Source organism: Etheostoma cragini, chromosome 11 (genome assembly GCF_013103735.1).
Source record: "Etheostoma cragini isolate CJK2018 chromosome 11, CSU_Ecrag_1.0, whole genome shotgun sequence".
NCBI lineage: Eukaryota > Metazoa > Chordata > Actinopteri > Perciformes > Percidae > Etheostoma > Etheostoma cragini.
The window spans coordinates 6,192,762-6,208,498 of NC_048417.1; the positions used below are offsets into that span (position 1 = coordinate 6,192,762).

The following is a 15,737-nucleotide window of genomic DNA, read 5'->3' on the forward strand; positions in this document are numbered from 1 at the left end:
AAAAATGATGGGCAACATATTACTAAAGGCCTCTACGTCAAGTTAACTTCCAGTGTTGACATTTTGCAAAAATCTAACCACGGAAAGAAAAAGTATGCTGTCAGGTACTGTTACAAGGGTAAAATTTCAGTGAGGAATCCCAAGAATAATAAATGGTCATCTATAATTAAGTACTTCACCACTGCAATATAATTGCTTAAATGACTGTAGGCAGAATAAGGCGCAGAGGGGTGATATAACTCAAAGATCCCTTTACCACGGTGAAGTTCAGTTTTTCTAATTATCACTTACTTTAGTACAAGGCTAGCAATATTTGTGCTGTGTATTCAAAGCCAGGCATATCTTACTTCCACCATTGTCCTGAAACTATTCTCAGCATAAATGAGCCACATCATTGCATTGGTTAGTGTGTTCCTTCTTTACAATATAAAAAATGGCACTTTTGTCAATTTTGAGGCATAAACTGTCCTGCTGCCGTTTACTCGAGCACCAAATGTGTAATAATGTGAATTTGAAAATACATTCCCCCCCAAAAAAAGATGTAGTGAGATGATTTCCTGAGGGGAAGAGTTGTGCAGCAGTTTCTGTACTAAGTATTAAAAGTGCAAATATAGAGTGCAAATAAAAACTAAAACTACAAACAAAAAATGAGATATGAGAAGTGGCGTTTAGTACAATATTAAATCATAGTATCGGTAAGTCTTAATTCAAAATGTTCAATGACTATGTCCCTGCTATTGCACCTCATGCCACATTATTGTACATTATGACCCATGAGAGAGAAAGAGGGGGATTTAAACCAACAGAGCCGAACAGTGCAGCCCTAAAGAGGAGGCTGGAGCACGGCGTGGCTCTGCTGTCCATCGCTCTCATGAGCTATGGATGCACAATTTATTCCTGTTAGAGAGATGTTTGCTTAAAACTGCTGTGCCTATCCATTTCACGAAATTTAACTTGACCTTTTAAAAAATGAATCTACATATTTGTGACCTGTTTTTATTAAGATTTACGCTTTAATCAGTCTCAGTAATTATACTCTAGGGCAGCCATTCTTGACTACCTACCGTAAATCAAGCGATTCTAAAGCGGTGAAGCCAATTGCAGCAAAAACAAATAACTATAACTGTAAGCATTCAGCTCCAGTGGCAAAAGGTAGTCGCAACTGGCCCCAGCCATATGTTGGATTTTACAGTTGAATGAAGTCTTTAGGCTATTGTATTGGGAAGATAGAGAGGTCAAAGAGAAAGCTATCAGATCCACGGGTTGCTCCTGTGAGGGTCAAAGTGCTGAAACGGTTAACAACAGTTGAGCTGTCTATTTCACTGACTTTAACAAAAGGCTTTTTTTTTGCAATACCCTCACGAGTGCACTTTTATTTGCTTTCAAAGCATGCAATGATAATAAAGTGAAGCCGATAGATTACAACAAGATGGAAGAGATTTGCAATATTTAGCACGAAAAAGAAAATGCTACCTGCTCTCGCTACAGGCCCCAGTTCAACCACTCTGTCTGCACTGTCTTTAGTATTATATATTTACACCCTTGTTTAACACAGTGTACCCTATGACACCTGCTAGTGAGGAACATATTTAGATTAAAGCAGACAAACCATGACTTGACGCATCTAAGAAAAGGGAACTGCTGTATCCAACAAGGACTGTAACCGCAAATGCAGTATATATATATATATATATATATATATATATATATATATATATATATATATATATATATATATATATACATGATCAGACAACAAACATACATCTTCCTGTGTTTGCCAGTACAGTACTTTGACTGGTGTTTCAACCAATTGCAAAAATGTATGAAGCGTACATCTTCCAAGTGCCTCCAATCCTCTGAATCCCTCACTGACTCACCCAGATGGGGGCTTCTGCCCTGATCAGTGGGCCAGATACTCTTGGCTCTTGATGCAAGGACTATACTTTTGCTAACTGAATGAGGATTTTCAAGAGTAACTGCGTTGCACACTTTGGAGTATAGCCAGGATCAGGTCAAAATGGCTTCTATAGTCTAGTGTAACTACTACTAACCACCTCATAGGGATGTTTTCATTTTACAAACACGTTCTATGTCAGAGATCTTCAACAGGGCGTCCGGGATATAAACAAAATTCCAACATGTTATTAACAAACATAAATCCCCATTGATGATAGGCTTGCTCAGTTATTGGTAAGGTAAAGTAGCCATCCGCAGATACAGTTAATCCTATTCACTGTGCCACATGAAAGATGATTTTTAAAATCATGCCAACATTTAATGTTTTATAGCTTAGGATTCTGTGCACTAAGAAGGTATGAATGAAGGCTCGAGGCCACCCTACATGTTATTGTATACCCAGTTTAATATGCAACTTCATTTAATAAACTACTATCAGTTAAAGATTCCTTGGCTTAAAAAACATTGAAGACCACTGTTTTATTTCACAAAATACGTATATTTCCCTGTGTCCCATCCTCTTAACCATCCTCCAACCATGACACAGTGTTAAGATATTTCACGACCATTGAACTCAAGATGCTAGTCCTGAAATCCTGTTCTATCAACAAGAAAATACACAAACGTCAGCCACCAATGTTTGTCATATAAGACTTTAAACACAACGAGCTGGTTATGCCCAAAGGAAGGAACTGAGATGAACTAACTTCTGCCCCATTCTGTCAGATTATACAGAAAGAATGCACAATCATTTTTCCAAAGAAGAAAACAGTTCTGGAAGAAAAAAGGAAAAACAAATTGTTCATTGATAGACAACTCTTCCATGACAATGAGCTCACACCCTGCTTATCTAATCTACTCTGTTGAAAAGGCTTAACAGATGCACCACCGTGTGCCGTTAAACAAATGCTCTTGACTCTTACATCAAGCCTCAGTTTGACCCTTTGTCTTTACAGTGAGTTTTTATGTTACATATCCCTTGCCCTTTCCTCATGTCATTTTCACTCCAGGCGTCCATATATTTACATGCTTCTCTTCCTCCCTCAGCTCACGAGTATATATTCACACACCCACGTGACTATTTTCATCTCAAGCAACTCCCTCCGTGTCCTGAGCAGATTGCATCACAAGAACACAAACCTTGCATACACACAATCCACAGGACGCTAGTGTTGAACACCTTAATAATTTCCTGAGTAATATTAAACAACCCAATCAAACAGAGGTAAACATTTTAATAACGCACTATGAGGATTTTTTCAATGCATGCTCAACAACAAGGCACCTTTACATGATGGCTTCCCTGCTGAGCTCTACAAACATCTCTGTTCATATTTAAATCCATCCTGTTCAACCGAATTGCTGCCGAATATTAATATGAATTACAGTGCCCTTTATTCCTTGCCAGAAAACAAATATTTAATTTAATTGTAGCACCAGCCTGTGCTTTGTCTGCGTGGACTGTGGTAGAATGGGTAGAATGATGCAGGCTTTTGGGTTTGTATCTAGCTAACACAAAGGTTTACCTATTATACATAAAAATTATTACAAACAATAACTGACACAGGACAACATTATAAAGAAAATTAACAACAGTTTACTGACAGCTTAGTTTACAAATAATATTGACCTGTAATTTGAAATGAGCAAACAAAGTACAGAAATCCTACAAAGTAGAGTCCTTTAAAGCTACAAACCTTTGCACGTTTTTTTTAATACTTATTACTGCTTTCAAGTACTAAATATCGATATGAAGTAAATATTGAATTAAGCACATTTATTAAAATGAGGGTGCAGCCAATATTTACATAAACTAAGATCACATTTACTACCAACGGGTTCATTTCACAAAGTTTCACTATACAGGGGACTGGATTGGCAAGGATGTCCTCTTTTGTGCGCCCCTTTTGCAGAGGCTCAGTCCTCGCCACAGGTCTGATTCCAACCTGCGGCCCTGAGCTGTCCCCTTCCCCCTCCTCTCATGTATGAGATGTCCTTAAAAAAGAATAATATTTTATTACATTATAGTCGTTAGCAGCTGCAGGCCTTCAAGGACAAAGGAAAAATATCAAGGGATATGAGCGGCAAAGTCTTTATGTATTCATCCTCACTACAGGAATTCTGTACAAGTAAAATCAGCCATAAGACATTTCTGATAGATGTGTTCTGGGTTGGCAGGTGGAGGTTGACAATCGTTGACGAAGACAATGGTAATAGTAATAATAACAGGATGAATGATAAATGGACTGTGAACTGGAGTGTGGCTAAAGAAAGGCCACTCCTGCCTCATTCTTCATTATGTGAATTGGACAAAAAGAAACCTGTTACCCACTCAGACAGCCCTCGGCGGCCTCATGCACTCTGTTGCCCAATTCTGACAGCCAGTCCTCCCACGAGTTCAATCCCCAGGATAACAAGAGGTGTCTGACTCCTTGGACTCTGCTCTCAGCCTCACAAATGATGGGCTCCTACACAATCCTGGCTGACAGAAACATGAGGCAGTAGTGGTGAGAGGGGAGGAGGGTGACTGTAATGTCATTTGCCTGGAGACTTGTCAGCGCCTCACAGAATGGGCCTTAGTGTTCTCCATCTGTGGCAACAAGCTTCTTTGCCTGTTGTTACAGATAAAACAGCTAAAGTACAGACAACACAATGCATTGAAATACTGTGTTGATGTGATCACTAACTATAATTTTATAGCTGATGTGTGTGTGGAGTCTGCAGTCTTTGAGCTTCTCTGACAGAAGAGAGGATAAGAGCTTCACGTCATTCTTTTGTCAACGTATGCTGTGGCTGACAGCTTTCAAGACACTGAAGGTCTTACACATTACATCTGAACGCATTTCTGTTGAACTCTACAAAGTGAGGAGACACCTCTACAAATAGAACCTAAGTCACCAAGGACCAACAATTACTCAAGTATTGTACTGAGTATTTACATTTTATGTAACTTTATAATTAGACTCTACTACATCTCAGAGGTAAATGTTGTACTTTGCTTAAGGCTAGTGTAGTCTAACATTTTCTAGTCCATATTTTTGATGTTCCACTTCCAGGATTGCTCCTTTCATGCCGGAAAATTCGCTAGATTTCACTCTTTTAGGCTGGATATCCTTTGGCTTGGGCTTCCTTTGTGTTGGCATTTTAAACTCCGGTCGACTATGGTTAACCTTTTCTCAGGTCTCTGCAGAGTAAATTCAGACAGCTAGCTAGACCATCTGAGTTTTCTGCACGCCTAAGAACAACAACAATTTTAAACGTAACTTGTTTTGGTAGAACATGTGTACGTTCAAAAGTTGTTTTAGTCGTGCAACAGAAAACTCAGTTTCAACAGATAGTGTACATCTGTATCGGTTTACCCTGCAGAGATCTGAGAAGCAGTTAACTATAGACCTCATACATCCACCGAAGTTTAAGATTCCAACACAATGAATGATGGACATCCGGGCAAAAATAAGGGGCATCCAGCGGAATTTTCCAGCAGAACCTAAACATAATGAAACATCGTTGATATATCCTGAAGCTGCGGAGACCAACAGACGCAAAAATTATAAATAAAAAAAATAAAAATAATAATTGCTCTAGTTCTTTTTTCATTCTACTTTAATACTAGTTGTATACATCTCTTTTTGTAGTTCTTATTTTGTTTGTACTTCCCTATTCACTTGTACTCATTTCTGTCTTTGTGCTGCAGCAACACCTGACTTTCACCCGGTGGATCAATGTAGTCTTATCTTATCTTACCCAATGTATTGCTGTCTACACACTCTGGACTCTGCTTTTTATACTTTCTTGTTGTGACCTTATGATGCTTGCAGTGGCTTGCATTTTTGCAGTTTCTTTTTGCCTCACCCGCTCTGTCAGCTTCCTGATTAATTACCTTGAAGCGTAATATTCCCCTTGGGAGTGACATAAATAACCAACGGCTCTGTAACAATCAACAGCATTGTTAATGCTTTCAAAAGTGCGTTAATTAAAATTACCGGGAGACCTGAAGAAATTCCGTCAACATAGTCTGGATTTCACAATATAATTAATTGTATTTAATTACGTTTTTAGATTTTTTCTTTTTTCTTTTAAATCTCAACTGCCAATCATTTTTTTATTCTTTGTGGACATCATTATTTTCTGACTTCTAAGGAAAAAAGGCACAAGGACTAGCCTGCAGTGTCAGAAGAGAGACAGAAAAACATGTTCACCAACTCCTTAAAAGATGCTCACATCTTTCTTACATGTAAATTGATTACTGTGGTAACATCTTTTTTGCCTTTTGTCAGATCAATAAAAAGAAGAAAAGAAGTCTGTTCCCACACCATTTATCAAGGACTGAATGGAGTTAGGGTGTGAATTAATAGAGTAAACGTGAGGTCATATAAGACTATGAGTCTAATACTTAAAACAAGAATTCTTTAGTTTCCTTTTGCAAATGAGCCATAGCTTCTAGCTTGTCTTTATTCAAAGAAATGAGGAACATTTCTGATCCACTAACTGTACTTTCTCGTGTGCGCTCATGCTTTAATAAAAACTGGAGTATTCCTCCTCCTCATTTGGATAATAATACAGAGTTGGCTGTTCTCACAAAAAAAAAACTTCTCTTGCAGAAGAACTTGGGCTTTGAGGCAAAAAAAAAATCTTGATAAGCTTTCATCTACTGTGGTTGAACGTGCAAAAATAGAAGTGGAACATGAGGATGGGCCGTCGACAAAGCCATGAACAAATAAAAGCATCCAGTATAGCCTTAGAGAAAACAGGAAGAGAGGGATTGATGACTGTTTTTGGTTCAGGCAGTTTCTATCTGTGACTCACTGAAAACACTGCGAGCGTTTCAATTCCCACCAGATTCCAACATTTCTGATGTGTAGGTTCTTATTATTTTCAGCCTCTAAAAAAAAAAAAAAAAAGTTAAAATTATGTAAGATAGGACACAAGAGTCACACTTAAAGCACCGTTCATTAAGCTTTTCTTCGCACACTCTTCCTCCCACTCTCACACACACACACACACACACACACCAGCATAATGACTACTTATTTATACCAAATGTGTTTCACTTTATCTGAGAGTAATACATTCATTAACATCAACGTTTTGGATGTCTGGATTCAAATGTGATGGGGTCTAATGTGAAGAGGGTGCTCGGTGTGCCAAAATCAATATGTTGGCTGAGGGGATAAAGTTTCCATTATAAACTAGAACAGGAGCAACTCATCAAACAAGTTGTGATCAGTGGATTCTTTTGCAAGGGCACATTAGCCTGCGTCTTAATAAATCTTTTGCATCAAGTTCAACTTTTGGGAACTTTGATTAATCAGAACAAATTTTGATGCGAAAAGAGGCTCCACAGCTGTGGGAGTACAGTTGATGGGAAACGCATCTCTTGAATTAATTGTGTGGGCGTACTGACCCGTTTTCCACTGACGCGTTACCATTTAGACTGACAAGCGGTAAGTCTGGCATGTTCTTGGCTAGCTAGTGTGTTAGCCAGCCTTGGTTAGATTGGCAATCAACCATGTGGTAACTACGGGACTCATTCAGCAACATCTTCTTAAGTTTCTTCTCAAATTTGTCCGTCAAAAATGTCCAAAGAGAGATCAGATTCGTCAGATTAATGAGGGTGTTCTTGTTCGTACTTGTGTTCTTATTTTGGTGAACCCCATTGTGCTCTTAAATTGAAAGTGCGTGCCAGTTGATCTATAGCACTTAAACACCAAAAATAAAAAAACATGCCTATTTTGGATCTATAAGCAGAATGAAAAATCATTAATTATTGGATGGTTAACTAGCTTTATTGTTGTATATCATACAATGCAGGATTGAACAATGAAAGCAAGTGTAGCCCCCTCCATGCTACAAACACAGTTGTGTATGTGTTTATATTCATGTAGACGTTGGAAATATGTGCAATATCAACGTAACATGCAATCATAGTTTGTCATTTTAATTAGAGAAACTTTTTAGGGAGCAGAAGGAAACAGAGTGCAACAGTTAGACAGAGAGAGTGTGACCTTAATGAAATATATTTAACAATTGGACATTCCAAACTGAAGAATAAATTGTAAAAACAACTCACATTTGCACTGGATTTATTTCCCTAGGGGATAGTGGGGTCATTTTAATATTTGCAAATGTTTTTGCCAATCTGACGGAAACAAGCTGACCCCAACAGTCAGGCCTATTTGAGAACCAACATGAGGACAGGGCAAAATTAACCCTTGTGTGGCCTTCCAGTCAAAGTGAAAAAGACTTTAGTTGATGCTTTTCATTGATTTTTTTTAACTCTTTCTTACTTTTTTGTTCCTTTTTTTAAAACACTTTTGACGGGGTTTTTTCCAATGTTTGTCACTTTTTTTGACGTTTTCAACGTTTTTTGACGTGACACTGCGTATCACTAACTTACTAACTTTAGTTTTACAGTTATTTTTGGAATTGATGATCAATAAACCTCATTTATAGAAAATGTTACCTAATGTTTGAGTTAGAAAAGCAGAAATTAGGAATTATTTAGATCAAAATTAAAGGAATGTATGTTGATTGGAATATAGCAACTTTTAGTCCATCCTATTTCAAAACCATTTCTATTTTTTTATTATTTCAAACGCTATAAAATTGAATGAGACACCCCAAAATTAGTAAAAGAAGATATTTTTACTTGCCAAAGAGCATTGTGTAAAATCAATCATGTTATTTTGGGTAGTTAAAAAGAACATTGATATAGGAAGGACAACTTGAGGGTTAAAGCCATCAGGAGAGCAAGACGCAGTAAATGCTAATCCAGTGTGCTCTTGTATTGTCCGTTACAGGTAAAGCGGCATGTCCATGTCTATTACAGTCCATATGTTACAGTGGTTAAAATGCTATCCCGAACAATGAGTTACATTACAGGGGGGCGCAGAGAATGTTTCTTTCTCCACTTCCCCCCTATAATGTCAGATAGATAGATAGATAGAGAGATGGAGAGATGGAGAGATAGATTGATACTTTAGTCATCCCGAAGAATATTTTCCAATAGCATGTTCATGGAATGGCATAGAACACTGTCCACCATGTTCAGATGCATATAAAATGTCTTTATAAGAGCAAAGCCTTTTTAGTAATTTAATATGTAAAAGGAAAACCATCATAAGATCTCAAGGACATTTCTAGTTTTCAGTGAGGTCACATCTGTAATAGACTAATGTAGCTCTCACCTTCACAGTTTATAGGAGCAGCCTTGAGGGAAAAGGCCACCCCGAGTCAGCCAAGCTGTGGACTTCAGGGAGGCCTGTGTGGGCCGCCGGCTGAAAGGGTGCCCTTCATTTCTAGACAGCATGCCCTTTTTAAAATACAATCACAGATAGAGAATGAGTGGCAGCCCCACTGTTGTCTGTCCCCGTCTCCCTCACTCACAAACGTGGCCTCAAGGGTCTCATTTGTGCACACTCGTACTCATGCGTTCCACACAGGGGTTAAATTTAAGCAACAAAAGCCCTTTCGGTGAGGTTAGGGGGAGATTGTAGTTTCAGTTAAATGATAATTCATCTAAATACATGACAAATTGATTATATTAGGGTAACAAGATCAGCTGGCTATCCAGCCATCTCATTGTCCCCAAATCAATATCAAGATTTTCACAAACAAATGATGTGTCATGTGTCAGTCAGAGCCTGAAGTAGCGAGTTTGAACAGCTATTGGGGATGTGAGGCAGACACTTACATGACAGCAGCACAAAAGCCTGCAGTGTTTCATTCAGACAGTCACGGGGTAGTTTTCATAATTTTTCATGCTTTCTGTTTTACAGTAACTACCCATTTTGCAGTTGTTTTTTTGTCTGGACATCATCTTCATTCCATCTTTTTCATCTTGTATTTGATTTAATTCTGGGTGCAGCGCATTTGTTTAGAACAGTGACAAGACAGTTTTACTGCAACTGCTTAGTAGGTGTCCATGGCCATGTCTAAATGAATACACACAATTAATATGTTCTGAGTCATTTTAACTTTGTTTCAAGTGTTTTTAAAGACATTGCATACAGATCTGTACATGTTTATTATTTTCTTAAAGGTGTCTTGTGAAAGACACTATGGCATAATACACTTTTGAACTTACATTTTGACTGTTGCCATTTCCTATGTTTACACTTTAGCCAATAGATCTGAAGTAAAAGAATGAGGCCAACAGCTCAGAAGACCCACTGCAGAAAGATTAACATTGATTGTGTAACTGCAGCTTGACTTCATTTGGAATCGGTAAGCCTTTCACTGCAGCCAGGGCATTTTCTACCATCTTCTCCACAATCCTTCTTGCTGTATTGTAGGTACTGATCCCGATGTGGGGGGTGATCAGCACATTAGGCAGACCGAGGAGAGGATGGTCCCTGCACAAGATGAAGTAGAGGGGCTGAGTAATACATTATTAGTTGTTACACTAGTGAATCTGTCTATGTGTGTGGGCTTTGATTTTCAGTGTAAAGGACCTTGGTAATGGTTCAGGATGAGTCACGTCTAGTGCTGCTGCACGAATTGATCCTGACTGGAGAGCCTCAACCAAGGCATTCTGGTCCACAACTTTGCCTGAGAAAATGGAAAGAGCATTTTTATCAACTTGAACTAGTAATCATCACAGTGTGGGCACGGGCGGTTCCAGACTTTTTAAGTTGGGTGGCACAGGGCGGACCAATAATCAGTTGGTATATCATTATATTTCTAAGAATAGAAAATGTGCTTAGAAATATAGTAAGTTTTGGATAGGATAAACCAAAATGTAATTCTGCTCAATAAGTGCTTTGTTCCATGATATCAGAATTTTGGAGAGTCATCATGGAAACTGGTCATTTGACAAGGGCATCAAAAACAAGCAGCCAAGGGATACTGTGATCCAATGGGATTCACAACAGCACTCTGGGCCAGTGGATGGGGGAAAGGCAATCATATTTCAGACTTCTGGCCCGGCGCCTGAGTTTAGGAAACACATTGTTCCCACCTCTGCTGATGTTGACCAGTGTTGCTGTGGGTTTCATGAGGGATAGCCCTCTGTGGCCGATGAGACCCGTTGTGTCCGAGGTCAGTTTGACGGCTATCACCACAAAGTCCGACTTCCTCAGCAGGTCGTCCAGGCTCTCACAGTAGCTCGCTCCAACCGCCTGCTCATCCTCCACATTTCTGAATAGAAAAATGTAAGAATTAAGGTTTTCACACTAATACATTATCACTGTATCCAGTTTTTCAAGTGAGGGTATGGTGTGTTTAAGAATTGTAGAAATCAGCTTCTGTTGAAAAAAAAAACATTGCTCAAGTTGGTATTTGTTTTTAGCTTTTACCCAGCAAGAAAAATGCTGCCTTGTTAAGCATCAGCTTGTTATCGTAGGTTTTCTGCATAGTCCTAGAGAAAACTCATGATTAACAAATTACTCATTGGTTATTTCTGCAACACATACAACATAAAATATCCTGAATTGTTTTTAAACGGCTATTAAAAAATAAACTCTTCAGCAAAGTAAAACGCAAACATTTTGAGATTGTTGACTGTACCTTCTGGTCCTGTTGTGATACAGGATCTTCATTTCAAATCCTTGGCTTCTTTGGGCAATTTTATAACCAATCTCTCCCATTCCAATGATCCCTAGAGTTGAGAATGTGACTTCAACTCCCATCAGGCTTTGTGGTATGTGCATTGTCTTTGGGTCAACAGCTATTTGATGACCTGTGAAAAACAAAAAACAAAAACTCTAATTAAACATGTTGTTTATTTATTACAGACTTATGCAATCAGCTGTGACTAACCAGCAGGAGGCATCAACATGGTATTTATCCCTCACTGGCTTCACAACTGCCAACACAAATTGTTTTGGACAACCTTAAAAAAAAAAATATATATATATATATATATATATATATATATATAAAGTATACATGTCCACGTATATGGGTTTGGGTGGTTTTTTTTATAAAGAAAACAGCCAATAATTGCAGATTTGATAATATGCTGTGCTCCTTTGCTAAAGAATGACCAAAAAACATATTCATCTAAAAATTGCAGGCAAATTAGGATTAATTTCCTACTCAGAGACAATAAATACGAGCCCTGATGTGCAAGTTTTCCTGGAAACTGTTTCACTCACAGATTGTGTTGAATTGGTTAACCTTTGATCTCACCGTCAAGGATCTTGCGAGCTGATGCCAGAAGTAAACCCATGGCCAAATCTGCAGTGGAGTCGCTGACTACGCTTGGCGTGTTGGCCACCTTCACCCCGACGCTGTTAATGAACGGCACATCCAGGTGGTCGATGCCCACTCCTCCGCTGACAACCACTTTGAGGGAAGGAAGCAGGCCAAGCAGCAAAGGCTCGGCTGCAGGACAATACTTCCACATGAACAGGACCTGGATTTTGGGGCCATAAAGCACTGGGTCTTCTAGAAGCTCTCTGTAGCAAATGATTCGGAAGTGTTGTTTCAGTATGTCAGCTAGTTCTTCAAGGTAACCGTGCTCGCCCCCCACCTCTGAGACCAGCGCCCATGTTTTTTCCTCCGTCATCACCTGGTGTGACATAAGAGACATAAAAATCCTTTGTCATGTTAATTGTTCAAATAGCATACTTCAAATTAGCTGCTAGTGTAAACCTTAAGTTTGCCTCTTATTATTACCAAATTGCAAAACTCTCTCCATAAAACTTCTTTTAATATGATTAGGAAATTACATTAAAGTGTGTTTTTCTTCAGAGTTAGTTTTTATGAAGGAGACTCACCTTTTTAACCCGAGCTGGTTTCAACAGTTCTGTCTCCTCAGACTGATCCGGTAGGAGCTGAGAACTTGGGGCTGTTTTTAAAACCTTTGACCAGTGTCAAGTGGTGACCTAATGTGAAAACCACACATTCTTCACCCTGTGGCATAAAGATGTGACAGTGGAACGTTCTGCTTGGTTTATTATTTATAAATAATAAATGACTGAATACCTTTCCAACTGACAACATTGTTGTTAAAAGGTGCACATTTAAATTAGCTCAGCTTACACATTGACCTAAAATAAAAGCAAGTAAGGCTAAACAAGACCAGAGACATCATTTCATGCTGACTCATAGTTTTACATTTTTTAAAGGCAGGTCTGTTACTGGATTTTCTGGTTATCATCACAGGTAGTTTAGAGATTTTGCCACTGTTTGGTCTTTACTTTTCTGTGCATTGGTTAGCTAGCCAGTCTTTGTCAAAAAAGAAGAAATGTTAATCAACATACCAGCATCTCCAAAGCTCACTTTGGTTTTTGTGCAGATTAAACTAACAAGATGCAGTGTGTTATTAGGTGATCTCAAAAGGTGCTGGTAGACACATTTTCTTCAACCTCTGTGCAGAGTCAGGTTAGGTGCAGTGTCCATCTACACTTTTCTAGCTCTAGAGATAATGTTTTTGGTCAGCACATTTCAGTCCTTTGCTTCTTTGAGTTCATTTGTCTCCAATATCCACTGTTCCAACAGTTTCCAGAGTGTATCCTGTGACATCCACTCCCATCAGGCTGTGTGGTATAAGGAGGGGTTTAAGGTCCCCAGGTATTCAATAAGCTGTGAGGGAAAAGGACTTAAAAGTCTTAAAAATTATTTATTTTCTTATTTATTTATGACCCCCCCCCCCATTCTTTTCATGAAAAAAAAATTTGTAGCTGATGCAAGGCTTTGTAATGCTAACCCATAATTCACTGTTTCTCTAGGTGTGTACTGTATGAAGGCTATTACGTGCCACAGCCATAAGTAAACACATCTTTACCTTTGTAGAGGCGTGGTTCTATGTCTGCCCAATGCTGGTCTGTCAGTCGCATCGTCCACCACTTTGTGTGAATTCCTGGTTCCCAGAGGTCAAATCTTATTGCCTCCCGTTCCTCAGGCTCTACTATGAAGCTCAAGTTTGATTGGAACATGGCCTAGATTTTTATGTGCCATGAACGGTAGGGGGATAAGGCGGGGGGAGGGGTGGGGGGGATTTGTAGGAAATCTCTCCTGCTGTTTCATTATGTCAGTAACCTTATCAAGGATGGTTTGTCCTTTCCCATCACCCGGAGGCACAGAAAGCAAAGATAAATACATTAGAACCACACAGACATTTTGTGGCTTGTCAATGTCATAGAGAAGGCAGAGATGGAGTAAACACAAAGATAATCCAAAGCTGTTTGATAGGCTTCTACGACACAGCAATGAAGGAATGCTTGATGATATTCATCTTAACTGATTTGAAAAACTGCACTCTACCACATGTTGTTAGATATTTAAAGCTGTGAGTGCATTGTGCTGTGTGTGTGAATGTGGAGTCATACAGTACAGCTCTACACATATGGTGTCACAGCATTTGAGTCACAATTAGGACTTTTTTTTACACCAGTTTTCAAGTCACTCAAATCACCTCTCATTAATCACACAGATATTACAAAATGATTATGAATAAAACCAGTAAGACGTTAAAGCTGCTAAGCATTTAAATGGAAATGGCAGCATATGAGGTTCATAAAACTGCATGCAAACGTATTAGTTAAAATGAATTAATTTCACTGTTGTATAATCCCATGACATTAACCAAAAAGTGTCTGCTCCTCCCTCCATCCTGTTATTCCTCCCCCACACCTGTCTGCTCATCCTCTGCACCTTCTCTCATCTCACTCCATAGTTTCCTAAACTCCCACTCCCATACTCCCTCTCCAATATTTCAACTTCAGATCATTTCGAATTGTCCCAGCTCCAGTGGTAGTTTCACATTTTAGGCCACTTGAATTGTGCATTCACGTTTATCCCTTGTGTGTTTGATTTGCTTCTAACCAGATTCTCTGTGTCATAGGATCTCTGCCTGCCTGTGCGCCTGCACGCCAGCTGCTTTGCCATGCTCTTATCCTGCCATCCCTAATACCTCTGTCTCCAACAGCCAGATTCTCCCCCCACACATCCATCTTTATTTTCTGTAACCAGTTGATAAACCCTCTTTTATCATTCCAGACTAAGAGACTTGTCTCCCCAAGTTGATTATAACCCATCTGATCTGTCCTTGCATCAGGAGCATTAAAGGTAAGCTCAGATATAAACAAACACAACCCTAAATAATCCATTCAGTTATTGATTTGACTTAGAAAGTCTTGTGCTTTCATCTCCACAGAGCAGTGGAGCGTGTTGTTCATGATTCCTTTCATGTTTAACTCCTAATTCTTTCCCAGTATGGTTTTCCTCTATTTATTATGCAGCTCTTTTGATAACGGCAAGTGTTGCTGACGGGGGGGACATTTCCATATCCCTCCCAGTTATATTAGAAGAGAAAATATGACTGCATGGTTCACTAATGGTCTTGTCTTAAATCTGCAGACATACTGTAAATTTGGACAATAAAATCTAAAGACTCCATTTGCCATTCCCTGCTGCTAAAGCCCTGCTGAGCTGACGCAGTTTTTCATTTTCACTAATGAAAAGTAAAAGGAATGAGGTGCTGCATGGATTTTAAATTCAAGCAGGATTGCAAAACAATGAACAGATTTATAAAGTTAGGTTAAAAAAAAACAAATTGGCTTTCATCAATCACCACTTAAAAACAGTTGATTTAATCCATTACTTTAAAGCTATTAGGTCAAAACACTATGTTATAGAAATTATTCATAATTATACGATACATCCTTATGATTCAACAGTAATTGTCTAGGTCTTGAGGTGTTCAGGCTTTTAGGGGGGTTTCACACCTGAAAGCCAAGATTCGGACCAAGGTTCATGTTTGTGTTACATTGTTTACCCCCTACGCCCTGTTATCATCATATACATGTGCTGCATCTTCTGACAGTTGAAAT

The 15,737-nt window shown here is 38.8% G+C and overlaps 1 protein-coding gene across 1 annotated transcript; it reads right to left on the bottom strand.

Annotated features, from left to right (window-relative positions):
- Window positions 1-9,924: 9,924 nt before the first annotated feature.
- On the bottom strand, window positions 9,925-12,760 carry LOC117952880 (probable 2-ketogluconate reductase). Its single transcript, XM_034885479.1, has 6 exons — window positions 12,681-12,760; window positions 12,091-12,472; window positions 11,467-11,638; window positions 10,919-11,097; window positions 10,413-10,509; window positions 9,925-10,313 (listed from the first exon to the last, which is right to left on the bottom strand). Exons 2-6 carry the CDS (start codon window positions 12,467-12,469, stop codon window positions 10,142-10,144), a joined length of 999 nt encoding a protein of 332 aa, XP_034741370.1. The 5' UTR covers window positions 12,470-12,472; window positions 12,681-12,760; the 3' UTR covers window positions 9,925-10,141.
- Between the last annotated feature and the right edge of the window lie 2,977 nt (window positions 12,761-15,737).

Bases quoted from the DNA above. Each gene is read 5' to 3' on its own strand.
- LOC117952880 (XM_034885479.1), bottom strand. From the start codon at position 12,469: ATGACGGAGGAAAAAACATGGGCGCTGGTCTCAGAGGTGGGGGGCGAG. The intron at 10,510-10,918 runs GTGGGAACAATG...CCATTTTCTCAG, and splicing joins ACTGGTCAACATCAGCAGAG to GCAAAGTTGTGGACCAGAAT. The intron at 10,314-10,412 runs GTCCTTTACACT...CATCTTGTGCAG, and splicing joins CATCCTGAACCATTACCAAG to GGACCATCCTCTCCTCGGTC.